The sequence below is a fragment of the Canis lupus genome, chromosome X, assembly GCF_011100685.1.
Source record: "Canis lupus familiaris isolate Mischka breed German Shepherd chromosome X, alternate assembly UU_Cfam_GSD_1.0, whole genome shotgun sequence".
Classification (NCBI taxonomy): Eukaryota; Metazoa; Chordata; class Mammalia; order Carnivora; family Canidae; genus Canis; species Canis lupus.
This window is the reverse complement of record NC_049260.1, coordinates 1,719,596-1,746,560: the sequence shown is the minus strand read 5'-3', so window position 1 is coordinate 1,746,560 and position 26,965 is coordinate 1,719,596. Positions and strand designations below refer to the sequence as shown.

Genomic DNA, 26,965 nt, shown 5'->3' with positions numbered 1-26,965 from the left:
CCTCGCCGCCTCGCCCCCGGCCCGGGAAGGGCATGGCCCCGGCGGACCCCCGGCGGTGACTCGCGCGCCCCGGCCCCGCGGAGGCTCAGGGCGCCCCGCTCCCGTGCGTCGCGGCTTCCGAACGACAGGTGAGGACCAAGGGCAGCCTGGGCGCCCGGGGGACGCGCGCTCTGCTGCAGGGGTGGACTTGGGGGTCGGCCAAGGGCAAGGCTGGGCAGGGACAAATGGCACTGTCCGTGGCTCCGGGGCCCAGGGGCCAGCTCTCTCTTGCGGGAGGATCCCCGACTCCTTTCCCCCTTGCCTCCTTGCACCTAAGCATCCCCGGTTTCCAGGGAGGCGCCCATGGGACCCCCCCCCCCCAAGTGAAAGCGAGTGCGCCCTGCGTTGGAGGCGCCAGCAGAGCTCGGCGCCCAAGTCCCCCCTCCTCCTCTTCCCCTGGAAAAGGGGAGCCTCTCGGCCTGCTGGGGTGGAGCAGACATTGCAGAGGTCACCATCCGGGAGAGCCGGCTCCTGGTGTGCGGGCTCCAGCAGCGCGTACCTCCAGGGGCCCTCCCCGAGCTGCGTTCCGGGGAAAGCCCATATTTTCCTTGGAGCGGCGCTGGAAGTGGGCCAGGGCGCAGTGCCGCCGCGCCAGCCAGTCCGGGTCCCCCCCCGCCCACCCGCGCGCCGGCCCCGGAGGCCCTGGGCGCTCAGGGCGCCTCCCTGCGCCACGCCTGGGGTGCGCGCTCCCGGGGTCCCGGGAACCAAGGCTGCGGAGGAGGCGTCGCCACTCCCGAGCCCCGGGCCACCCTCCGGCGGCACAGCGCGCGTTCCCGGGCCGAGGCCAAGCGCGCGGGCGGCCGGGGAGGCTGCAGGAACCCGCTGGCTCCCGAGCGCAGAGCTGGAGCTGAGCCTCCCTCTGCAAGGGCCGCCTGCCCGGACGCGCAGCAACCAGAGAAGACGCGCGCGGGCTTTAGGGCACCATCTATTTCGAGGTAAAAGCCTGGAAAGCTCTGGGTTTGGGATGCCCCCAGCGTGTGAGCGCCTGGGTTTTGTATCAGCACTTAGCGCTGCCCCCGGGGCGGGCGCGTTTCTGGGCCGCGCGCTTTGCTTTCCAGGTGCATTCCTATTTTCAAGTCCACTTCATTCAGGAGATGACAAACACGTAAGATGATGGGGTGATGGCCAGTGCGTGAAAAAAAAAAAAAAGTAGATACATGACCACTGGTATTCTAAACGACACCGCTGATGCAGCCCCAATTATGTGAAATATCGGAGCATTTCCATTTTTGTGTGTATGACTGCACTGATCGGTTCTCTTTGCCTGAACCTACGTCATCGGGGAACTCCTTTCCTCCTCCTTTAAGGTCAGATTTTAACAAACTGCGTCCCCGATGAACAGCCCTGCTGCACCATTGCAACCCTGTGGCTCTTGCTAGCAAAAATTAAGAATAGTACAAACCCACGAATAATGGAATACGTTCGGGTTTAGCGAGCGCGAAGCCTTTAAACACATTTAGAAGATACACCGGAAACGTAAAGAAGGTCATTAAAAAGGGGAATACTCCTAATAACGACCCTCTTGAGAAGCTTTGTGTTTTTTCTCTTTTTAATTCAAATATGTACAGTATATAATAGCTCGGAATTAACATCGGAGGTGGACACGGAGTATTTTAATTACAAGAGTTTTGTTTTTTCTTTTTAAATTCAAATACGTACGGTGTATAAAGGCTCAGAATTAACATCAGAGGCACATAGTCATTTTAATTGCTTTATTTTAAACATCGATGTCTCTCCTTTTGCTCTCATGTATATACAAATGCTACGTGAATACGCATGTACGAACACACATGTATGTATTTTTGTGCGTGCCCGTGTGTCTGTTCCATACCCTCGCTCTCCGCGCAGGGAGACTTCCAAATCGTAGTGTCCGAGTCGGCCATTCCGATCCCATTCTACAGAAGGATCAAGCTTCGCCCGGAAAGATCAGAAAAACAAGTTTCGAGCTTCTTGGCTCAGAAATGTTGTGTCCCTAAAGGATACCACCGTACGACGGCTTGGGAAGCTCCACACCACCATGCACGCTTGAAACCACGTTCGCCCAACATAAGCGTTACCTGGCCATAAACGGATATCACTTTGTGGTTCCCCGACAGGTGTCCAGGGATGAGGCACCCCGACAAGATGCCAACGCGGGCGCACTGGCGAGCACTGTCCGTGGTGCTGATTCTGCTCTGGGGACATCCACGACCCGCGCTCTCCTGTCCTCACCCTTGCGCCTGCTACGTTCCTAGCGAGGTCCACTGCACGTTTCGCTCCTTGGCTTCTGTGCCCGCTGGGATTTCTAAACATGTGGAAAGAATCAATTTGGGGTTTGTACCACATTCTTACTGAACGATTTCAGCCTCTTTGCTTGCGTGTTTGTTTTTTCTTTGAACGTATATGTGCATTGACGTCACTGCAAAGGCATATTTCTTTCCGTGTCGCTCTATCTAGCGATGCATACGGCCATATGGGCAGAATGGAGGGAGGTGGATTTTTTTTTTTTTTGAGGGTGATGGATTTTAACGATACTACGTGCGGTCCTTTGGGGGCAATTATCTGAATGTATCCATCAACTGCAACCACTATCATAAGCCTTAATAACCAAGCATCCTGAACAACTTCAGTGTGTCGAGAGATTTCCCTTGATAACAATCATTTACTACATATTAGGTGCAAATGTATCAGACACGCATGTAGATAGATAAATACTACTCAGACTTCAGAAGCTATTAAAAATAATTTTAAAATAAATCGGACATTTCTGACATTCTAAGCTATCTGGAGGTTGTGACTGTGAACCTTGGGGAAATAAAAGAGTTCTTGAAGATTTTGCCTCTTTAAAAATACGACTCAGAAGATACACTGAAAACGCATTTTTAACTTTTTAGTTAGTATCTGTATTTTGGCTATTTGTCAAAATAGTTTGACAAGTATTTTGACTATTTTTAAAGAGGAGTTTTTGTGCAGCATTTAAGATAGAATTTTTATATTTTTAATTTTTGTTTCATTCACATGAGCGTTTCCTATACATAAATACTAGTTGCTATGAATTATAGGTACTCACGTGCAACCTTATAAACAATTATTTGGATTTCCCCCGGAGAATACATAAGCCATTTTCTATGATCTACAACACAACAAAAATAATTTAGGATTTGATGACTGGCCACTGATGGGACATTTTAGTAAAATGCAATGGCCAAACCTGAGTCAATGAGCACATAATTATACATGTATCTGCACATCTTAGAGCACAGAATTAAGAAAAAAAAAAAAAGATCTTCTTGCATTTGTAAAGGCCACTAGGAGTAGAAGAAGACAATGGGAAGTAAAGACAGTACGATAGGAAGTTCCCTAATCTAAGGGAGTGGATCATTACCTAGTTTTCTCCATAAAGTCTTGAGAGACCTGATGATTTGATTATCTGAAAATCCAACCACAATGAGGATAGCTGAGTAGGGGAAACCGTTCATCTTTGCCAGAAGAGGGGATATTAATACTTAACCCAATTTCCCTTTTACAAACTTACAGTTTAATTAGGACACATCGCCCGCCGAATGGGAGAGAGAAAAGGAAGATCGTCTCCCACCGGTTTGAATCAGGGTAGGATGTGCCGTGCTAGTGGTGCATTAGCAGAGCTCGTCCCTGATTCCTCTCGTTTCTTGCACCTCCGGGTGTGCAAAATGGTTCTGTCTTGGGGCCTTTGCTCTCGTGAACCACCGTTAGGGTCTTGTCCCATACTGCCTGACCCCTTGGCAGAGCACAGAGTCGGAGGTACCGTCACAGAGGCCTTTGTGGCATCCCCGAGGAAAGTGTGAAAATGGGGAGAGGTGGAGGAGGACAGTTTTCTGCTGGTTTCCTGCCTAGAAGGCACGAATGTGCCACCTGTTGCGTGTTGAGGGTCTGGGGTGTCCGTGTGTTCCCTACTGGCCGTCAGGTTGGAGTGCACGGTGGAGAAGATGCCACATGCCTCCTGACTATGTGGTGGCTTTATACTTGGCCACACCAGTAGACTGTGGCTCATCAAGCTGTCTATACCTCACTTAGAATTTCTGTGCTGTTTTCCCTCCATTCGTCTTTACGTTGAAACAGTTCACGCAGGTGAAACAATTTCTGAGTTAGAACTTACTTTCTGCTGGTTGCATTTTTAAGCAACTTTAAGTGGTAAAGATAACGAATTAGGGTCTCCCCAGATTTTTGCCACTGGAGTAGAACACAGATACCAAGATCTTCTCTTTTCCTATCGGTGGCAGTAGTATTTTGAGACGTCATTGCATCACATTAAAAAAAAAAAAAAAAAGGAAAACGGTTAAGGAAGAGCTTCCCGGCACCAACATATGTTACTTGCATCTGCCTTAATTGGTAACATGAGTCAATATGGCATGTTTTCATTTCCATCAATAAGACCACTCATATCTCAGCACTTTCTCTGAAAATCGGTCTCAAACTAGATTAATGAGACTGTCATCGTGCATGTTGTTGGTGGGGGAGAGGGAAGAAAGAACGGGAATGTCTATACAGATCGGACTCAGGGTCTGATTTGTCTTCTAGTCATCTGGAAGGAGTAGGAAACTCTCAAAGAATGAGGGATTATTGGCAAGGCACTAATGAAATCTTTCATTCCCACACAGATGTTTTCAGGGTCCTCAGCATGGAAGGAGAGAGATCCGCTGTTTCCTGTTTGCACAGCCCTAGAGCTTTTGCAAAAATCGCTTTCCAAGTATTTTCGAGTAAACAAACAACAACAAAAGAATCATCCACTTAGCGTCATATTTATAGATCTTTAAAGAATTCGTCCCTCCGATGAAAAGACTAGCTTTCACAACCTCTTTCTAAGTCTCCCAAAAGCCCACACGGCCCTTTTTAATTTTAAAATTCGTCTTGCAAAACTAACCCATATCGGTGAAGGCGTCTTACGTGTATTTGTGATGTACTAAAAAGCATTTCACTTGAGACGTTATGTAGTCACTGTCAATCGGGACATTCTGCAAAGGGGGATGGGTGGGTGATCGTGTTGCACAACTGGCCTCCATGCAGAGTCATTTCAGTCTCTTCCCTGAGCCCCACAGATTTCCCCATGCCCCTGCTGGATTCTAGATGGGCGCACAGGGATTCTTCCCTATGCTTCGGGTCCTCAGAGGGAAGAAAATGCACCAAGTTGATGCAGTAAGACAGATTCCTCACCCGGTATCTCCACCATCCAGGACTAGGGGCCGATTTATGCAGGCGTGAGGGAGTCCAAACAGTGCTGTCCCTCTGACCTCAAACACATGCCTTCCCTGCACCTTCTCCACCTTGGCACCCACCATTATGGTTGAATGGCCAGTTGGAAGTGACAATTTTTCGGTGACAAAGACACATAACACTAGTGAGCATAGCGCACACCCTGAGACCACAAAGTGCCAAAGAAGAGCAACATCTTTCTGACTTGTTCTAGACATTGAGCCTTTGACTCTCACCTCTTCTGTCCCAAGACCTGCCTCCTCTTTCTGGCCTTTCTGTTCTTCTTACCTCCAGGGTCATCTCCGGTGATTATACTTACTCCCTCTACATGCAGTAGATCATTTGTCGCTTTCACACGTATCTTAGTTTGTGTCACTCTTTTTCTTAAAACCTTCTAATCATTTCCCATTGATGTTGGAACAAGTGAAACACGCTCCTTCCCACACCCTCCCAGCTCCTAGGCTGCCTGGTTCCTGCCAACCCCACCTACCTCTCCTGATACCATCCTCCTGCTTGTTTACTGTTTCCAGGCAGACCCCAGGCACCAAGAAATGGGAAGAAGTTCAGATTCGGCCATCCATTCCCTGAGAGCTTCACCATCCCAGATAGATTTCATTGTAGAATCCTAAACAGTAAGTGACTGAGGCCACGTGTCAGGTCATAGACCATCCCATCTAGGGTTAGACTGCGGTTTTTCAACTTCAGTCTCCTTGGTATTTGGGGTGCTATTTCCATTTTGCTTAGGACAGTTCCTTGTTGTGGGGGCTGTCCTGTTTGGATGGTGTTGAGTAGCATTCTTGACCTCTTCCTATGAGATACCAGTAGCACCTTCCCCCTCTTCCAGTTGTGATTGCTTATGACCCCAGATATTGTCAAGTGTCCCATGGGGACAAGACTGCTTCCCCCCATTCAGACCACTACCATAGATAGATGATAGATAGATAGATAGATAGATAGATAGATAGATAGATAGATAGATAGATAATGGATAGACGAATGGATAGACAGATGATGGATGGATGGATGGATAGATAGATGATAGAAGGATAGACTGATGGGTAGGTAGATACATTATGGATGGATGATTGGATGGATAGATTAGGGATGGACAGATAGATAGATAGATGATAGATGGATAGACTGATGGGTAGGTAGATAGATTATGGATGGATGAATGATGGGTATATAGATTATGGATGGATAGATTATGGTAGGTAGATACATTATGGATGGATGACTGCATGCATAGACAGATGATAGATGGACAGAGGGATAGACAGATGATAGATGGATAGATTGATGGGTAGGTAGATAGATGATGGATGGATGGATGATGGATGGATGGATGATGGATGGGTGGATGAATAGACCAACGACAGAGTCTCTTCTGCTTCGACAGTTTCCAAATCTCAATATTAGGGGCTGAGTCGCTCATTGTGAGAGGCTGTCCTGTGCATTGTAGGGTATTTAACAGCACCCTTGGTCTCTACCCACCAGATGCCACTAACACTCCCCCACCCAGTTGTGACACCCAAACATGAGTGCAGATGCTGTCCATATAATCCAGAAGAGGGAACCTCTGTGTACAGTTGTCTGTTGATTCCATAAGTTAAATGACAAAAAGGAGTCGGGATTACATTTTTTTTTTTTTTGCTCTGGGAGATTGTATTTCCTGGAATTTATAGCTGAAAGGTGATGCTTCCTAAAGCTGGCTCTTAGAGGAATGATTCCCCACATCTTGATTTCAGATTCGGGGTCTGGGTTCAGTCACATTTGTGTTTATGAGAAAATTGGACCTGGCGGCCTATGCTGTAGGTATGAGCACTTCACCTGCATTTGTCTATAGGATCTGTTTCCTTTTATCTAGACGATAGGGAGAAGTCAGGCTAGATGTGTTCTATTTCCACAGAAACAGTGGCACAAAGTAACCGCCCTCCAATATAGGAGTTTTCACTCATTTCATCTTTACCAATGTTGATGCAAAAACAAAACCCAAAAACATACCAGAATGTTTACAAATAATTCAGGGAATCCATCAGAAATGGCCACTGGTCCTTGTGAAATAGCCTTCGTCCAGTTCAGGAATATTTGCTGGGTACTTTGACTAGGAATCTGCTAATGGAGCTAGAGGCAATTTTAGACAAAGGAGTGGGATTTAGTTTCTAATGGAAGCTGGTCCAGTTGGCCCTTCCTTGGAAAGGTGCACAGGAAAGCGTCAGTAATGAGGAATGACACGAGGGTCATTGGCTGCAGAGAATTAGCACGAATGCAAAGAAACAGGCAACTTGGGAAGTAGCTTTGTATTATCACAGAACAAGAGAGGAGGGGCTTGGCTCCGGGCTCTCAAGGACCCAACGAGAGGGCTAACCGCCCAACACCAACACCATATTTTCAGCTTTCCTTTGGACCCTGGAAATGGACATGGACACTAACCAAAAACTCTGCTTTGGGAACAGCACCGGTAGACCTCAGAGTCAACATTTTGCTAAATTGTTCCTAAGCAGGCTGCAGAATCTGCCCCATATGGGATTTAAGCATTCACTGTTTCTTATTCTTTTTTTTTTTTTTTTTTTTTTTTTTTTTTTAGATTTAATAGTATACAGGCTTTGTCAGAAACCTCGTTTGCGGGACTGACCAAGTTGGAGCTACTTATGATTCATGGCAACGACATCCCTAGCATCCCCGACGGGGCTTTAAGAGACCTCAGCTCCCTCCAGGTAAACCCTGTGCTTTTACGAGCATCGGTAATTGCGGCCTGTACGATCATTAATGAATAGTGGGAAGTGATACAATGCTCCCTAACGATTAATAAAATCGCCATTTTTTTTTAGGTTAAAAACCGGCTTAATGTCCTTATTTCCCTGCCCTTTGTTCTAGTTTCTGTGTCTGTTTGTGGCTTTCTAAATTACTCACAGGACTTTCTGCTCCATCCCCTGTCTTTCTAGGTTTTCAAGATCAGCTACAATAAACTGCGGGTAATCACGGGACAGACCCTGCAGGGGCTCTGGAGCTTAATGAGGCTGCATATGGACCATAACAAGATCGAATTTATCCACCCACAAGCTTTCAAAGGCTTAACATCCCTAAGGCTACTCCACTTAGAGGGAAACCTGCTGCACCAGCTCCACCCCGGCACGTTCTCCACGTTCACGTTTCTGGATTATTTCAGGCTCTCTACCATAAGACACCTCTACCTCGCAGACAACATGATCAGGACCCTTCCCACGGGGATGCTTCAGAACATGCCGCTTCTGGAGAATCTTTACCTGCATGGGAATCCATGGTCGTGTGACTGTGAGATGAAGTGGTTTCTGGAATGGGATGCCAAATCCAAAGGTAAGAGGAGAGCAGAGGGAAGGAAGGTGGCTCAGAGCGGCACATTCCTTACCCTTCTGGAAAGGTTACGTTCTCTGGTGTTGAGACGAGACTTTCTCTTGTCAAATCAGTAGGGTGGGAAACACCTGTGCAAAGTGTGCAACTTAGATGTTAAGACGTCTCTGTTCCATCATAGATGGATCCTTCAGTGAAGTGTAAAGCGGTGATCCTTTAATCAGTTACATACAGTTGACTATGATTGTCTTACATTGAATATCTGGAGTATTACAGGTAGCTTTGGGTTACGTGGAGGATTTTCTGTCCTATGGAGAGGAGTTCAGGAATGCTTAGAAAAGAGAAGGCTAGCAGTGGCTATGACATTATTCTCTCAAGAATGGGGGAGAGGGATGTTCTGCAGTGATTCAGAGAACAAAAAAAAAAAAAAAAAAAAAAAACAGGAGTGATGTGTAGAAGTTGCAAGACAGTAGATTTTGACTCTAAATAAGGAAGGTTTTATTTTTTTTGTCTTTCTTTTACCCTCTTCCTCGAGCCACACCTTGAACCCCAACCTCGATCCCATTGGGTTTACCATATCCCGGTTCTGTTGGCTCACGTCCATCCTCATAGCCTCCAGCCTGGGTGGAGCTCCTTCTCATTCTGGGTGGAGAATCAGGTGTTCTGGGCATTCTGGGCAGGTCTTTGCAGCCTTGGTCACGCCTCCTTCAGTCGTCTCCACACAGAGCAGTTGTCAGAACAAATTTTCAGAGGGAGCATGTGGCCCTGCGGCACCCCTGCATAACTGTCCGCTGGTTTCCCATTGCTCTTGGGATGGAACGCACAGTTCTTACTAGGACTTCCTACACAACCATGCTCCCACCTACTGCCCACCCTCTGCCACATGTGGGCCCTCCCCCTTAGTGTCTGGATGGCTCCGTTGGTAAAGCATCTGACTTCATCTCAGGTCATGATCTCGGGCTGCCCACTTGGCAGGGAGTCAACTTGCCCATCTGCAACTTGTGCTCTCTCTCTCAAATAAATAAATAAAATCTTTAAAAATATTTTAAAAATCACCTTCCTTGAGAGATCTTGCTGTCCTCAATTTCTACTTAGCACCTTGGCCTGTACTCATCTACACACAACTTCCTGCACACACAACTCATGTCCCACATTCAACTCGTAGGTGATGGCCCTTTCACTGGTTCATTCCCAGTAGGGATGGAAAGAAGAGGGCAGATATCCAGAGGGCTGTAGTCTTCTCCTTTCCCCAGCTTGAGATAGCGTGGCACCATCTACTGCTATGGAAAAGGCATCTAGGTCTGGAGCAGAGAGAAAACATAATTTGGTCTTGTAAGTATCCATGAGAGGAGACTTTGTGGTTTGGAAACAGACACATCAAGCAGAAAACTGGGCGTGGAGTTCATAAGATGTGTGTTGACTGGAGAAGCACATATGGCAGCCATCACCAGATAATGGATGGTGTTGGAAACCTACATGTGGGTGAGGCCATGGATGACGGGGCAGAGCGAGATGGAAGGGGGCCACACTCCATCACTAATGAGTCGGTGAGCAGAGAAAGACAAAACAGAGAAAGAGGCAGAGCAGTGTCCAGATTAGGAGAACATTCTGGAAGACTTGATGTCCAGGAAGCCAAGAGGAGACCGTGAATCCAAAATGTAGACGCTGCCCGAAATGAAAGATTATAGCGACAGAAACCATTATAAAAGGGAGATACGACGTAAGGCAAAAGTGGGTCCTTCAACCTGGAACTGATTTCCTGGGTTGCATTTCTTTGTCCAGATTCTCCTGGACCTTTGGAGAAGGTAAGTTGTATAATGTGTGAGAAGAGAGTTGTTTCAGAGTAAGACTTAAAAATACTTTTGAAGGTAGTTTTTTGTTATCCATGGTCAAGTAGTTCTACAGCGGTGGTGCCTTTCCACAGTCTGTGCTGAATTGATTTAAGGTCATTGGTGAAGTCACAGCAATGAGAGAAGCCTGAAATCATTATGGCCACGAGCCGACGTGATAAAGATGCACACAAAGCCTGTCTCCTCTGGCCGTGTGCAAGGCAGGCCGTTCTTAGGTTCGTTAACTCATCGCATGTTTGTTTGCTTGCCTGTTTTAGGGACTCTGAAGTGTAAGAAGGACAAAGCCTACGAAGGTGGCCAGTTATGCGCCATGTGCTCTGCTCCCCAAAAATTGCACAAACAAGAGATTCACAAGCTGAAGGACATCACCTGCCTGAAGCCTTCCATCGAGTCTCCCCTGAGACAGAACCGGAGCAGCAGCAGCGAGGAGGAGCAGGGACAAGAAGAGGATAGTGAGGGCCAGCTCTCCCTGGAGGGGTTCCAATTCCCCCCGTGGAACATCTCTTTGAATATGACCGACGAGCACGGGAACACGGTGAACTTGGTCTGTGACATCAAGAAGCCCATGGATGTGTACAAAATTCACTTGAACCAGACGGACCCTCAAGAGATTGATATAAATGCAACGGTTGCCCTGGACTTCGAGTGTCCGATGACACGGGAAAACTACGAGAAGCTGTGGAAACTGATCGCGTATTACAGTGAGGTCCCTGTGAAGCTGAACCAAGAACTTACGCTCAGCAAAGACCCCAAGGTCACCTACCAGTACAGGCAAGACGCCGATGAGGACGCCCTTTACTACACGGGCGTCAGAGCCCACGTTCTCGCAGAACCAGAGTGGGTCATGCAGCCGTCCATAGACATCCAACTCAACCGACGTCAGAGTACGGCCAAAAAGGTGCTGCTCTCCTATTATTCCCACCATTCGTTAACGATGCCCGCCAAAGAGGCAGCACAGTCTCGGAGCAGAAGCTGGGTGATGATCGAGCCCAGCAGAGCAGTGCAGAGAGCTCAGACTGTCTTGGAAGGGAGCCCGTGCCAGCTGAGCTGCAACGTGAAGGCCTCTGAAAGTCCATCCATCTTCTGGGTGCTCCCGGATGGGTCTGTGCTGAAAGCGCCCTTGGAGGACCAGGATGGCAGGTTCTCCATCCTCACCAGCGGCTGGCTGAGGATCAAATCAACGGAGCAGTCGGACTCGGGTTTGTACCAGTGCATTGCTCAGGTGAGGGATGAAATGGACCGGATGGTGTACAGGGTCCTTGTGCAACCACCTGCCACTCAGCCATCTGATAGTCATACAATGACAATTCAGAAGAACCCAGGGGAGCCAGTGATGTTGCCTTGCAGTGCGCTGGCTATACCCGAGGCCCAGCTCAGCTGGGTTCTTCCAAACAGAAGGATAATTAATAATCTGGCTAACACGTCACATGCCTACATGTTGGCAAATGGAACTCTTTCCATCCCAAAGGTCCAAGTCAGTGATGGCGGTTTCTACAGGTGCGTGGCTGTCAACCAGCAAGGGGCGGATCATTTTACTGTGGGGCTCACGGTGAATAAGAAAGGATCGGGCCGGTCATCCAAAAAGGGCAGACGCCCGGGTGGGAAGACTCTTCCCAGGGTGCCGGGAGACGTCGTGGAGGACGAAGGCGGTTCAGGCATAGGAGATGAAGAGAACGCTCCAAGGAGAGAGCTCCACACAAAGGACCAGGAGCTACTCATCAAGACAAAAGACGATGCCGTCACCGGAGGTAAGAAGACCAAGAAAGGGCGAAGAAAACTCAAACCGTGGAAGAATTCTGAAAAAGAACCAGAGACGAATATCGCGGAAGGTCGCAGAGTGTTTGAGTCCAGGCGGAGGATAAATATGGCAAACAAACAGATTAATCCAGAGCATTGGGCAGATATTTTGGCCAGAGTACGTGGGAAGAACCTTCCCAAGGGAACTGAAATAGCCCAGGTGGTCAAAACCACCACTCCTCCATCCGTGAATCCAGAAGTGACACCTCTTCTGCCTGCCGTTCCGCCTCCCTCAGTATCACCCGCACGGACCACAATCAGTGTCGAAGAAACCTCAGCAGATGCATCTCTGTTTGGTGAGGAAGACCAGGGCTCCAGCACCGTGTCCTCAACCAGGTCGGGACCAGAAAGTGGGCACGGTGGAGTGATTCTTGCTGAACCCCGAGTGACAAGCACACATCTGGAAGAATTCATTGACCACGACTTTTCTAAGAGCGAGGATACAACTCCCACTGAGGCTGGGCCACCGTGGGCTACAGCCACCACCCTGAGGGCCACGCCTCTTGAATCCTCTCCTACTGCGCAGCCCCTGGACATGGTCTACGAAGAGCAGGCCGGTGAAAGCACAGCCACAGAGGGCTGGCCTGCAGTAGATGCTGGATCCATGGCGGAGCCCACGTCAAGCGAGTATGAGGCCCCACTGGGTGCCATCTCCTTGGCTGAGTCTGAGACCGTACCATATGTTCAGCCAGATTTGGAGGCCAACCCACAACCAGATGAAGAGAACATGAAAGAGGTCACCTCCACTCACTTTACACCGACTACCACTTTGTGGGGTGTTGACTCCAGGACATCCCAACCATTAGCAGGGCTCACGTTAGGGGAGCCAGATGCCCCGTCACGAGGACATCCACGGGGACAAACAGATGACACCCGGCTTGGGAAAGGTGCTTTAAGCACTCAAGACAACGCGCGGGTGGAAAAGGGTCCAGAGGACACTTCTGAGAAGACACTCGGGGAAGAAGATATGCCAGAGAGAGACCCAACAGACTCCAGGAGTCCTGAAGGAATGGGAAAACGAGTCGAATCGACCACTCGGCTTGACTCTACCCCAGGAGTGGATGGCATCACTCTCTTTACACCTTCCAGGGGAACCACGCTGGGAGCTCTCCTAGACAGAGATGCCCCCGCAGTAGCAACAGTGATGCCGGCGGAAAAGACCACGTCGTCTCCGGGGCTGACCACTCACCCTTCACGAAAGAGACCCAACGGGAGGAGGAGATTACGCCCTCAGAGATTCCGGAACCGCCAGAAGCAAACCCATGTGCCCACGACTTTTGCCCCAACAACGGAGGCTTTCTCTACTCAACGTACTCGAGTACCCGAAACAAAGGCTCCAGGCCACGTGGGGAGCACACCAGCGCCAACATCTCGGGTTGACGGCACAGTTGGTGTCGCCAAGCAGCCTGGAGACAGAGAAGCAGGCCGAACCCATATCCAGGGGAACCTCACGAAGGAAACACGGGAAGAGGCCGAATAAACACCGCTACTCCACTTCTACGGGGAGCCTTCCAGCCTCTGTGTCCTCGCCCGGCCCTTCCCCGGAAAATAAACATAATCATGTCGTTGCCACTTTGGAAGCTGTACTCTTATCTACGACCATTTCCCTGACAACCAGGGACCCACGCGGGACGGCTACAGCGAAAGATTCTGCGACAACTGCCACGGAAAGACTCTCACCACCCAATCAATTCCAAGAGACAACTGCAGTCACCTATACGCCTGTATCGGAAGGAAGAGAAATGGATTATGGTGTCGCAATCACCTTAAATGGCCTTAAAACCAACAGCTCGGGCCCTGACGACTCCTTCACGAGTGTTGCATCACCTTCTGGCTCTGAGGTGGCCACTGTGGGAGAACGTCAGGGGGAATCGGCTCCATCCGGCTTTCCAGAGACCTCACGCTGGAATCCCCCAAGCACAGCCCAGCCTGGGAGGCTGCAGACGGACACGCCTGTTCCCAGCTCTGTGGAAACCCTTACGGACTCACCCTTTCCTAAACAGTTGGAGGATGTGGGTGTTCCCTCCCAGTTTCCACCACCGGTTGCAGCCTCTACACTGTTTCAACGAGAAGAAGTGGTTGCTTCAACCACTGTGTCGAGCCTACGAGTCGAGCCGTCTTCAACGGAGTCAGAAACCCCCGTCCGTGCTCAAGATCATCACGCAACCACTCCAGCTGAAGTTAGACCTCCTGCTCCCATAGCAGAGCCGGCATCCCCATCCCCGGCCACCACTCTTGTGTCCTCGGTTCAGGCCTTCACGGAGCCCACACCTGTTACTTCAAAGACACTTCCAACATCGACGGATTCCAGGGAAAATGTTCTCTTGAACTACGTGGGGATCCCAGAGGCCAAGGCACCCCCAGTGAATAGTGAGGGAACGCGGCACGTACTGACGCCGAATGAATTATCCACCCCTTCTTCCAACCAGGATAAAGTTCACTCCGCTCCAAAGCATGGATTAGAAAAGGAAGCATTTGACGGAAAGACCCAAAACAGTCTTCCACATGGGCCCGATGGTAAGCACCAGGGCGGGAGAGCCCCAGTCTTCCACCAGCCAGCCGGGATTCCTGCCAAACCGATCCCGCCGAGAGGGACGGCGAGGCCACCCCACACGGCCACGGAAGGCTCCTTTAGATACGTGGTGACTTTCCATCCCCCTCGTCACTGGACCAACAAACCAGAAATAACGGCCTATCCCTCAAGGATCTTGCCAGAGAAGAAGCACTCAACGACGCCAAGACCACCAAGTACGACGACTCCCGTTGTTCCGGCACCTAAGCCCAAACCTGGCGTCCCCACGAAGTTTACTGACCAAGGGCCGGACCGATTCAACGCCAACTCCAAAGTATTTGGAAATAACAACATCCCGGATCTCAGAGACCCTATTGGCAAGCTTCCGAGTTCAAGAGTCCCCCATCACCCCAGTGCAAGATTCCCTTTCTTTTTCAACAGGACTCTGTCTTTCCCCCAGTTGGGAGTTACTCCGAAGCCCCAAATGCCCACGTCTCCTGCCCCCGTGATAAGAGAGAGAAAAGTCAACCCGGGTCCATACAATAGGATACATTCTCAGAGCATCATCCACGTGGACTTTGGTCCCCCCGCTCCTCCATTGTTGCACCCTCCCCGGGCCACGGGGCCACCCTCCACAAACTCCCAGAACGCCCCTGTCGTCTACTCCACCCGGAGCTCCATCCCCTTCGTGGCATCGTCTGGCCAGCCTTCCAGAAGCTTCCATCAGAGCAGCTCAAAGCTCTTCTCTGCTGGAGGGCCCCCTGCCTCCAAGTTCTGGACGGTTGGGGAAAAGCCCCAGATTATCACCAAATCTCCCCAGAGCGTGTCTGTCACCGCGGAGACAGACGCCGTGTTCCCATGTGAGGCAACGGGGAAACCCACGCCTTTCATTACCTGGACAAAGGTTTCTACAGGTGAGGCATTTACATGTCTGCGTTCTAACGGGGCTTGTGTAGAGGGAGGGTCCTTGAGGCTGTGACCTCAGGCAAAACTACAGTCTGGCCTGTGGACAGATGGGTGGGAGGGGAGGGGACATCTGAGAGCCTGGACCCATCGGGGGACAGGAAGTAGGGAACCAGAGCTCCTACGTGAGCTATGTGAGATTTCATTGGGACCATGACGGCATGTCTTAGGTGGTTTGGACAGGGAATGACCTAGGCCAGGAATATCTCACAAAGGAGCCCCTCTTGTGTCTTCCCAGAGGAGCCCAGCACAAAGGTCGCCCATGTGGGGCGGGTAGGAGGAGTGGTGGAGTCCTCCTCTTGGCCTTCCACTGGCTGCTGCACGTGAATGCGGCTGCTTCTGGGCTCATCAGACATTGCTTTGAGTGGCACCTAGAGACGTGGTCGGGTTCATTTGCTGGGGTTGCCCTCACAAAGGACCACAGGCTGGCGGCCTCGGAGACAGACCTACACTCTCTCCTGGTCCTGGAGGCTTGGAGTCTGAGATCCCGGTGGGGCCAAGGCTGAGTCCCCCCGAGGCCTCTCTCCTGGGCCTCTCTCTTTGTGTCCTCACGTGATTGTCCCTTTGTGCGTGTCTGTCTCCATCCCCTCTTCCTATATGGACACTAGTCCCCTTGGACTATAGGGCACCCCAGTGATCTCATTTTAATTTCATGATCTCTTGAAAAGATCCCCCCCCACCTCCAAATAGTCATGTTCTGAGATCCCAGGAGATGGGACTTCAACGATTCTGGGGGGAGGACCCAACTCAGCCTATGACAACGGTCTAGACTTGGAACTCTGGGATGCCCCAAAGGGCACCTGGTTGTGTAAAAAATTGACCATCGGCTTTGAGCAGCAAAACAATCGCCAGGTGACAGACAGGAAAGGGCCATCTGAGCATGAAAGACCTACCTCGCCCCCTTTCCCTTTCTTTCTCTCTCAACACGGCCACATCCTTCAGGCCTGGAGTCTGATCAGAGGGTTTTTTTTCTTCTTCTTCTCCATTTTGATGACAGAGGAATGATTTATGCTAATAGCACTTGAGGGAACAGTGCATTTCTTAGGTTTATCTCACCAGCGTTGGAAATGCTCCAAAGTTCAGCAGAGGCTCTGGGCGCAGGGGGATTACAGACTTCTTTGATCGGCTCAACATTGATGTCATATGTTTTCGTAATGATTTAATAAGGAATTTTGCTCAAAGTAGCGAATGGGGAACGCCATGCGGCTTTCATGCTAACAGGGTCGTGCCTTGGTTTCTCTACTGGGAAATCCCATTTGTATTAACCCGTAGGCTCTCCCCTACTTTGTGTGATCCCAGAGCACCCCAGGGCCATGCCCCGTCACTCGACGTACGCGTGCATTTTTTGCACATCCCCACGAATCGGCGTCTCCTGCCGGAGCTTGTCAGAACTAACGGAATAGCCGGTGGTGGAAGCAGGGCCCAGGAGCCCAGCTGTGTGGGAGACGAAGAGAATGCCATAACTCAGGGCTTTCCAGGGCTTTCCAGTTTTTAAATATGGGATTTGTTATTCAGAAAATGGTGAGCCAGCACATCAGGAAATGCCTGCCACTGAAGAACCATTTATTATTCAGTCTCCGCGAGGAGGGGACCACACAGGGAAGGACCGGCGTCTGTCGGCAGGCAGAGGGAGAGGGGAGAATGTGCACAAGGGCCTTTGTTGTGGTTTCTGAAAGAAGAAACAGGCGAGGCAGGGTGAGCGGGCTTAGGGCTGGCTGGCTTAGGGCTGGCTGGCTTGAATAATTATTTCCGTGGGTTCTGGCGCACAAGGGTTCCCTACTTGTCTGGTACCTGCCCTGTGACTGAGGCAGGTGAGTGGTGGCCTGGGCATGTGAGAAAAGAAAGTGGCCCTGTGGGCTCTGAATTGCTTGCTTTGCACTTAAAAGGTGAATTGTCTGCTAATTTTAGGGACTGGCTAGGCCTTGGAAGGGGCCTTCCTCCCAGCAGGGTCAGCACGACCCGGATGCCAAAGCATCAGGCGCACGTGGTTAATGCAGATCCTCACGGTGGCCCAGCCCCAAGAGGATGTGACATAAAACGTAGGGGGTCTGCGGTGGGGGAGGGAGAGAGACACGTGTCCCCGATTGTAGCAGCGCGTAGTAGTAGTAGTGACCCGCCCTCTGTGGCTCAGGAGTGTGGCCCGGGTGCAGGCGGATGGTGGTGGCACGTCTGGGGACTTGAGGAGCTCAGCGTCTCTGTGCATGAAGCAAGCCTGCGTCTGTAGGAGCTCAAGTGACAGGGAGGTCCCCTGGGCACGACCTGGGTCTCACGGCCGCTTCCAGAACGTTCTACGAGCCCCGTGCTGGCTGGCTGCCCTTTGCTTGGGGGCCGCATATGCCTTGATTCTGGAATTGGGGTAAGAGTCAAAAACGGTGAAACAGGGTGTTCTATTTTCTCCATATCTGACGTGCGGTCTGGTCTTCTGTTGCTTGGGACCTAAAGGGAAGAATTCGGCTAACCAACTAATAATCCCCCTTATTGGTTTAGACGGAGACGGTGTGTTTGTGTGGAGGCTGACCGTATCTGTTCTGATTGCCAGGTGCTCTCATGACCCCGAACACCAGAGTACAACGGTTCGAGGTCCTGAAGAATGGCACGTTTGTCATCCGAAAGGTACAGGTGCAGGACCGGGGCCAGTACATGTGCACCGCCAAAAACCTGCACGGGGTGGACAGGATGGTGGTCCTGCTGTCCGTGACGGTCCAGCAGCCCCAAATCCTAGCCTCCCACTACCAGGACGTCACGGTGTACCTGGGAGACACGATCGCCATGGAGTGTCTGGCCAAGGGAACGCCAGCCCCGCAAATCTCCTGGATTTTCCCCGACCGGAGGGTGTGGCAGACGGTGTCCCCCGTGGAGGGCAGGGTCACGCTGCACGAAAACCGGACCCTGTCCATCAAAGACGCCTCCTTCTCGGACAGAGGAGTCTACAAGTGCGTGGCCAGCAACGCGGCGGGCGCCGACAGCCTGGCCATCCGCCTCCACGTGGCGGCCCTGCCGCCCGTCATCCACCAGGAGAAGCTGGAGAACATCTCGCTGCCCCCGGGGCTCAGCATCCACATCCACTGCACCGCCAAGGCCGCACCCCTGCCCAGCGTGCGCTGGGTGCTGTGGGATGGGACCCAGATCCGGCCGTCGCAGTTCATCAACGGGAACTTGTTCGTCTTCCCCAACGGCACGCTCTACATCCGCAACCTGGCACCCAAGGACAGCGGCCGCTACGAATGTGTGGCCGCCAACCTGGTGGGCTCGGCGCGCAGGACCGTGCAGCTGACCGTGCAGCGGGCGGCGGCCAATGCGCGCATCACGGGCACCTCCCCGCAGAGGACGGACGTGCGCTATGGGGCCACCCTGCGCCTGGACTGCAGCGCCTCAGGGGACCCCTGGCCGCGCATCCTCTGGCGGCTGCCGTCCAAGCGCATGATGGACTCGCTCTTCAGGTAGGTGTCTACTCTGGCTTCGCCGTCTATCACTGCGCTCCTGCGCCTACGTCCCCTTTGGGCGCTGGGGACCGAGTCCTGGGCTATGCTGGGGCCATCCTGGGAGCCCTCTCCATGGGGCCGGGCACAGAAGGGAATGACTCTGCATCCGGGATGGACATGAGCAGACCTGACTCCCTGTGTGTGCCGCCCCGCGCGGAAGGGGCATTTCTTTTCCACCCAATGCGATCTTGCCTTTAGAAACCAGGACGGAGAAGAAACATCTGGACTTTCTCCTTCTCCTTTCCTACCCCTTCCCCTCCAAAGGGGAAAAAAAAATGAACCAAAAACCTTTTAATGGTTATATTTTATCCCTGTGTTAAGCGATAATATTAGATACAACACTTATGTTACCTTCTATGTGTGTTGTATGATTTCGACAAAACGCATAGAAGCTGAACGGTGTGAACACAAAAAACATTTGAGGCATGAATACGGCACCAGGTTGGCACACCTAGAATTCTAACACTTTACTTTTTTGGCTGCAAAGAAAGTCCCCTTCTCATCCAGCGTCTTCAGGTCCCACATGTGTGAACATACAGCACTAGTTTGCAACCGTCGGGCAATGCTTGGGGGCATTTTTGGGTGACATGACTCAGGAAATGGGGGTGTCAAAGGCATCCAGTGAGTGGAGACCAGGGACGCTGCTTAAAGCTGTGCAGTGCCCAGGACGCTCCGCAGCAGAGGGTCAGCCACACCGGATGTCAGCAGTGCCCAGGCTGAGACGCTCTGACCTTGTATGAAAGACAACTGAACCATCATCTGTCTATCCATCCATCCATCGTTTCTGTATATCCGTCATGTCTGTCTGTCCATCCTATCTATGTATCTATCCATCCATCATACTTATCTCTGTCTATTCATCCATCCATCCATCCATCCAATCTATGTATCCATCCATCATATCTATCTATCTATGTCTATCCATCCATCCATGGTATCTAAGTATCCCTCCATCCATCTTCTCTATCTATGCATCCTATCTATGTAGCCATCCATCTATCATATCTATTTATCCATTCATCCATATCTCTCTCTATCTACCCATCCATCATATCTATGCATTCATTCATCCATCCCTCCATGCATCCATCCATCATGTCTATCTGTCCATCCATCATATCATCCATCCATCATATCAATTTACCAATCCATCTGTTGTACCTCTATCCATCCACCATATCTATCCATCCACCATATCTATCCATCCATCATATCTATCCATCCATCATATCTATCTATCTATCTATCTATCTATCTATCTATCTATCTATGTATGCCTATCCATCCATCCATGGTATCTAGGCACCCCTCCATCCTATCTATCTATCTATCCATCCTATCTATGTAGCCACCATCTATCGCATCTATTTATCCAATCATCCATCATATCTATCTCTATCTAGCCATCCATCCATCGTATCTATGTATCCATCTATCCGTCATATAATTTACCCATCTGTCATATCTATTCATCCATCATATCTATCCACCCATCATGTCTATTTATCTATCTACACCCATCAACTATCTATGTATCCATCCATCCATTGCATCTATGTATTCATCCATCATATCTATCTACCTATCATCTATCTATCTATCTATCTATCTATCTATCTATCTATGCCTATCCATCCATCCATGGTATCTAGGTATCCCTCCATCCATCCTATATGTTTATCCATGTTATCTATGTAGCCATCCATCTATCACATCTATTTATCGATTCATCCATCATATATATCTCTATCCATCCATCCATTGTATCTATGTATCCATCTATCCATCATATAATTTACCCATCTGTCATATCTATCCATCCATCATATCTATCAACCCATCATATCTATCTCCATCCATCAACTATCTATGCATGAATCCATCCATTGCATCTATGTGTTCATCCATCATATGTATCTACCTATCATCTATCTATCTATCATCTATCACCTATGTCCATCTATCCATCTATCCATCGATCCATCAGTCATGTATGTACGTATCCATCTATTGCAGTAGTTTGCAACTAGACAGATCGAGGCGCCAGGGAACGCCCATCAATGACTGGAGACATTTTTGGTTGTCACACTAGAATGGGTGGAGGCTGCCTGTGGCATCTGGTAGGCAGAGACCAGAGATGCTACTCAGCACCCTGTGGTGCCCAAGACACCCCACCCCAGAGAGTCATCAAACCCCAGATGTCAGCAGTGCCCAGGCTGGGAAACCATCGGCTAGATCCAAAAGAGCCAATGTCCTCAGTACGCATCTCAAGATACAGAGCAGAGACCGTGGTTGGCAAAATGAAATGAAGGAAGCATCACTAGTGCCGTGATGGAGAGACTCTGGCTTATGGTGCATTTTTAGCCTCCACAGCCCGCCAGCTCAGGCAGGAATGCTTGTGGACATCGCACCCCCCCCCCCGCCCCAGGATATGAGGAGGGGAGCCAACACTCGGGGGCTCTGTGCAGCTGCGCCTGGCCTCCCTCGTGTCTTTCCAATGCAGGAAGAAGGCAAACGCGCTTTCTCACAGGCTGAGTGTTAACTTTAGACAGTTGGGTGGTGCCTCGTGAACCTTGCACCCTCCATCCGCAATACCACATATGCAGTTTTCCCTGGACTATCTCCCAGCCCAGCAGATGCACTGCCATGTGCAGAAGAACTGTTTTCAGCAATTTCTGGCATGACTCAAGGCAGCCCTGAATGAACGGCAGCAAAAGAATGTGATCCTGCTACGAATGCGAGCCGTTCTACTAGTATCTCCCCATAAATCACAAACCGCTGTCTCTGCGGCTTCCTTCTCACTAAATTTTGTACTAATTACATTCTTAGGAAAGTGTGATTAAACAACCCATGTGAGTTTTATAAAAGAGCGGGCTCTATGCCTTGCCTACACATTGGGACTATTTAAAAATACAGATATCAGAGCTTTTCTTGAAGCCTGATCCCCAGGGATGGGTAGGCATGTATATGTTTCTCAGTCACTCCGTGGGTCGTGATTACGACCAAGGCTACCAGTCACCGCTTCCCAGTTCCCAAATGCTGGCAAAAATGAGCTACTGTACAGAGTTTTAGTTTCTAAACTCCACGACACATTGAAATTTCTTTGTCTGCTCCCCTCCTACTGATTTATGTTGGCCTCATTCACACTCGCAGCCAACAAAACACTTTATTTGGTCATTGTTAGTTGTATTTTATTCCCAATAATCAAGTTGACTCAACCATAGGCAGACTTTTTTTTTTTTTTTTTTGGTAGCTCTACAATACAGTTCCACACACGCTGTCCAAATAATGCAATGTTTAGGAAATATTTACGGATTCAAATGTCACCCTCACCTTCCCCCAATGCCACCATTACAAATTATGTGTAACTGAGATTTTTTCAATCTGGACGCTCTTAAAGGAAGAATGTCTCAAGTGTTTGCACCTCTCGTTCAAAACATGAGTTTTGAAAAGCTTTTGAACTATTAACCCAGAGGTGTGTGGGCCTAGGTCCAGCGTTATCATTTCACACGGGGGAATGCAAATGCCGGCTTATGGAGCTAGCTGGAGAATGTCATCCAGCTTTAGGTTCAGGGTCTAGGGAAGAAGACGTCACATTGATGTTGCCATGTTCTGACGAACCCAATGTTACCATTAAAAGTCCAGGAATAGCCAGGAATAACCCCAATTACACGGTGCATGGAGTAGCCCTTTGGCAGCCTCTTGCCTCGTAACGGGATATGATATAATACAGGATTGTCAAGGGTAATCATTGTGTCTGGAACATTTTATTCAGGAAGAACTGCACCTCTTCACAGAGTTCACTCAGGTTCATTCTCTCCACGGCTGTCGCATTTTACCGGATTTTATCATAACCAGACGCTGTGCCCTGACCGCCACACGAATGCGTGATGCGCATAACACCCATGGGGACAGGGTGGAAGTCTTTGACTGCCTTTCACTTCCTTGAATCAGTGGCCAGGCCAGCCAAAGGTCAGACTCTACCGAGTCAGAGTTCTTATTTGAGGTAGATCAATCATTTCCGCCTGTGAACGCAGTCCCCTCCAGGCTGCAAAAGCCGCGTGACATTTTGCGGTAAGTAGCAGCCATGTGCCCAGATACTTCCCAGAAGCACATGTTTTCATTTCATGCTGGTGACCTAAAGCCAGGACAGAGCATATGGGACACTGACATCCTTCTTCTTTCCTTTCCTTTTCTTTTTTTTTTCTCCCGGTCAGCTTTGACACCAGAATCAAGGTGTTTGCCAACGGGACCCTGGTGGTGAAATCCTGTCACAGACAAAGATGCGGGGGATTACCTGTGCGTTGCCCGGAATAAGGTTGGTGATGACTTTGTCATGCTCAAGGTGAATGTGGTCATGAAACCGGCCAAGATCGAGCACAAGGAGGAGAATGACCACAAGGTCTTCTACGGGGGTGACCTGAAAGTGGACTGTGTGGCCACCGGGCTTCCCAACCCTGAGATCTCCTGGAGCCTCCCAGATGGCAGCCTGGTCAACTCCTTCATGCAGTCCGACGACGGCGGTGGCCGGACCAAGCGCTACGTGGTTTTCAACAACGGGACCCTCTACTTCAACGAGGTGGGCATGCGCGAGGAAGGGGATTATACCTGCTTTGCCGAAAACCAGGTTGGCAAGGATGAGATGAGGGTGCGGGTCAAGGTGGTGTCTGAGCCCGCCGCCATCCGGAACAAGACGTACTCCGTGGTGCAGGTCCCCTACGGTGACGTGGTCACCGTCGCGTGCGAAGCCAAAGGGGAGCCCACACCCAGGGTGACGTGGCTTTCTCCAACCAACCGGCTGATCCCGGCCTCCTCCGAGAAGTACCAGATATATCAGGATGGCACTCTCCTCATTCAGAAAGCCCAGCGCTCAGACAGTGGCAACTACACCTGTGTGGTCAGGAACAGCGCCGGGGAAGACAGGAAGACGGTCTGGATTCACGTCAACGTCCGGTCGCCCACCATCAACGGGAACCCCAACGCCATCACCACCGTGCGGGAGATCGCTGCAGGCGGGAGTCGCAAACTCATTGACTGCCACGCGGAAGGCATCCCCACGCCGAGAGTCTTGTGGGCCTTTCCCGAGGGCGTGGTTCTCCCGGCCCCGTACTACGGGAACCGGATCACCATCCACCGCAACGGCACGCTGGACATTCGGAGTCTCAGGAAGAGCGACTCCGTGCAGCTGGCGTGCATCGGCCGCAACGAGGGCGGGGAGGCCAGGCTCATCGTGCAGCTCACTGTCTTGGAGCCTGTGGAGAAGCCCATCTTCCACGACCCGGTCAGCGAGAAGATCACTGCCATGGCCGGCCACACCATCAGCCTCAACTGCTCGGCCGCGGGGACCCCGACGCCCACCCTGCTCTGGGTGCTCCCCAACGGGACGGAGCTCCAGAGTGGCCAGCAGCTGCAGAGGTTCTACCATAAGGGGGACGGCATGCTGCACATCAGCAGCCTCTCCTCCGTGGACGCCGGGGCTTACCGTTGCGTGGCCCGGAACTCGGCCGGCTACACGGAGAGGCTGGTGTCTCTGAAGGTAGGGCTGAAACCCGAGACGAGCAACCAGTATCACAACCTGGTGAGCATCATCAACGGGGAGACCTTGCAGCTGCACTGCATCCCTCCGGGGGGCCGGCCGGCTCGCTTGTCTTGGACGCTCCCCAACACCATGCTCTTGGAGGGCCCCCAGACACGGGGGCGCTTCTCCGTCTGGGAAAACGGGACCCTCACGGTGCGCGACGCCTCGGTGTTTGACAGGGGGACCTATGTGTGCAAGGCGGACACCGAGTACGGCCCTTCCGTCATGAACTTCCCAGTTATCGTGATAGCCTATCCTCCCCGGATCACCAGCGAGCCAACGCCCGTCATCTACACGCGGCCCGGGAACACGGTCAAGATGAACTGCATGGCCATGGGCATTCCCAAAGCAGAGATCACCTGGGACCTGCCGGACAAGTCACACCTGACGGCCGGGGCGCAGGCCCGTCTGTACGGGAACAGGTTCCTTCACCCGCAGGGCTCGCTGACCATCCAGCAGGCCACACACAGAGACGCCGGCTTCTACAAATGCACCGCAAAGAACATCCTCGGCACCGACTCAAAGACTACTTATATCCACGTCTACTGAAAACGCCCCCCGCAGCGCACGGACTCCACGGCCATGGCTCGGGAAGCTAGGACAAAGCCCCGTTTGTAAGGAAAGCTGCCGCAGCCGGATAGTCAGAGGCCTTGACTGATCTGTCACGGTGCACGGTGGCCCCCCCCACCCCCCCGGCTGGGTTTCAGGTTCATGTTGACTTTGACCTACGCTTGTCCGTGAAGGGAAGCCATGCAGACACGGGCAGGACGGTTCGGCCTCCCCGGGGACTTGCGTTCATGTTTACAGCATGTCGCCCACTCCTGTCTGGCGTTTCACGGGAGCTGGGCACGCGCTCGTGGCGGTGTCTGTCTTGCAGACGCCACGTCTATGCTTTACCGGGCGTCTGTCGCGGACCTAAGGAGCATTCACTGAAAATAAACCGCAGACATTACCAGTGCCTTGCTACCCCGTTGAAGATGCGTCCCTTAGTTAACCTGCTGCAGTCTTAACACGATAGAATGTTCTAGAATGACTACCCGTCTTTCACTTCCTGCCACGTTAGAGCTCCAGCTTGCCCTAGAAGGGCTTAGAACCACCGCACTGACTGATGTCTTTGCAAACGTACAAGTTTCATACAATACAGCCACCATTTTATACGGGACTCACTTTTTTTATATAATGGAACTCACTTTCTCCCTGGAACTCACTTTTTAGATAATGTCTCACATAAAGACGTTTTATATTTTCTTTCCGGTCAGACGATGAGGCCAGAAAGCGAGAAGTGCTCTCTGTCTCATTAAAAATAATAAATTATTGGTCTTTACAAGACTTGGATACATGAGAGCAGGCATGGAAATACAATTGTAAAAAAAAAAAAAAAAAAAAAAATCCTCCAAACTTCCTTGAGCACATTCAGAAACCGCTATTATATTACCTTCCCCGGCAACCCTATGGTGTGGGAGTCGGGGATATTGGATTTCCTTGTTTGTGGATTTATCTTGAGAGCTGAAGTCGGGGGAGAGGGCAGGAGAGAGCTAAGCCGTGACCCTGCACAAAGAATCCAGAGCCTCCTGGAAAAGCCCGGAAACGTCTCCTCCACCCAACCCCCCGTCAATGTGTGCTCCTGGAAAATAAGAGACATGTTCTCCCCATGACTGCTTTACTGTATTTTTAAGGTCAATATAATGTACATTTGATAATAAAATAATATTTTCCAAAGAACTGGGCAGTGATCATAGCGATACATTCCAGGGCAAGAGCTTTTCAAGTGAATTTGCGTGGAAAGCGAAATTCTCGAAAAGCTGCTCTTTTCCACGACATTAGAATTATTCCGTTCCCTGCAAGGGTGTAGCAGGTAGGGAAACTGAGTCAAAGGCAGTGGCTCCAATGATGTATTTCGCAGGAATGCAGGGTGAGACCCCTCGGTCCCAGGGGGTGACAGCTCCAATATGAAGCAGGACAGTCTGAGGATGGGGACGTGGTGCCTTAGCAATGAAATATAGTGAAATATTCTTTAGGAAAGCCACATCTGGGGAACGCGTACTAGCCTGCCTCCAACGTGCGACACTGTCATTGTTATGCTTCCCCAAGGAGGAGAAACAAAACTCAAGGTAAGTATGTGGGAAGGACGTGACAGGCAGCGTGGACGGGAGAGCGCTGCCAACCTTTAATGAATGGCAGTCACTGAAGCAGAGTGCTCTGCTTT

General features: G+C 50.7%; 1 protein-coding gene across 1 annotated transcript; it reads left to right on the top strand.

Annotated features, from left to right (window-relative positions):
* Positions 1–26,481, top strand: MXRA5 (matrix remodeling associated 5). The gene is given in 9 exon segments (XM_038586736.1): positions 1–128; positions 2,136–2,351; positions 7,835–7,964; positions 8,193–8,583; positions 10,685–13,629; positions 13,631–15,650; positions 18,239–19,139; positions 23,399–23,450; positions 23,452–26,481. Coding segments are annotated over 8 exon segments (8,502 nt in total). The 5' UTR covers positions 1–128; positions 2,136–2,145; the 3' UTR covers positions 25,309–26,481.
* Positions 26,482–26,965: the final 484 nt, after the last annotated feature.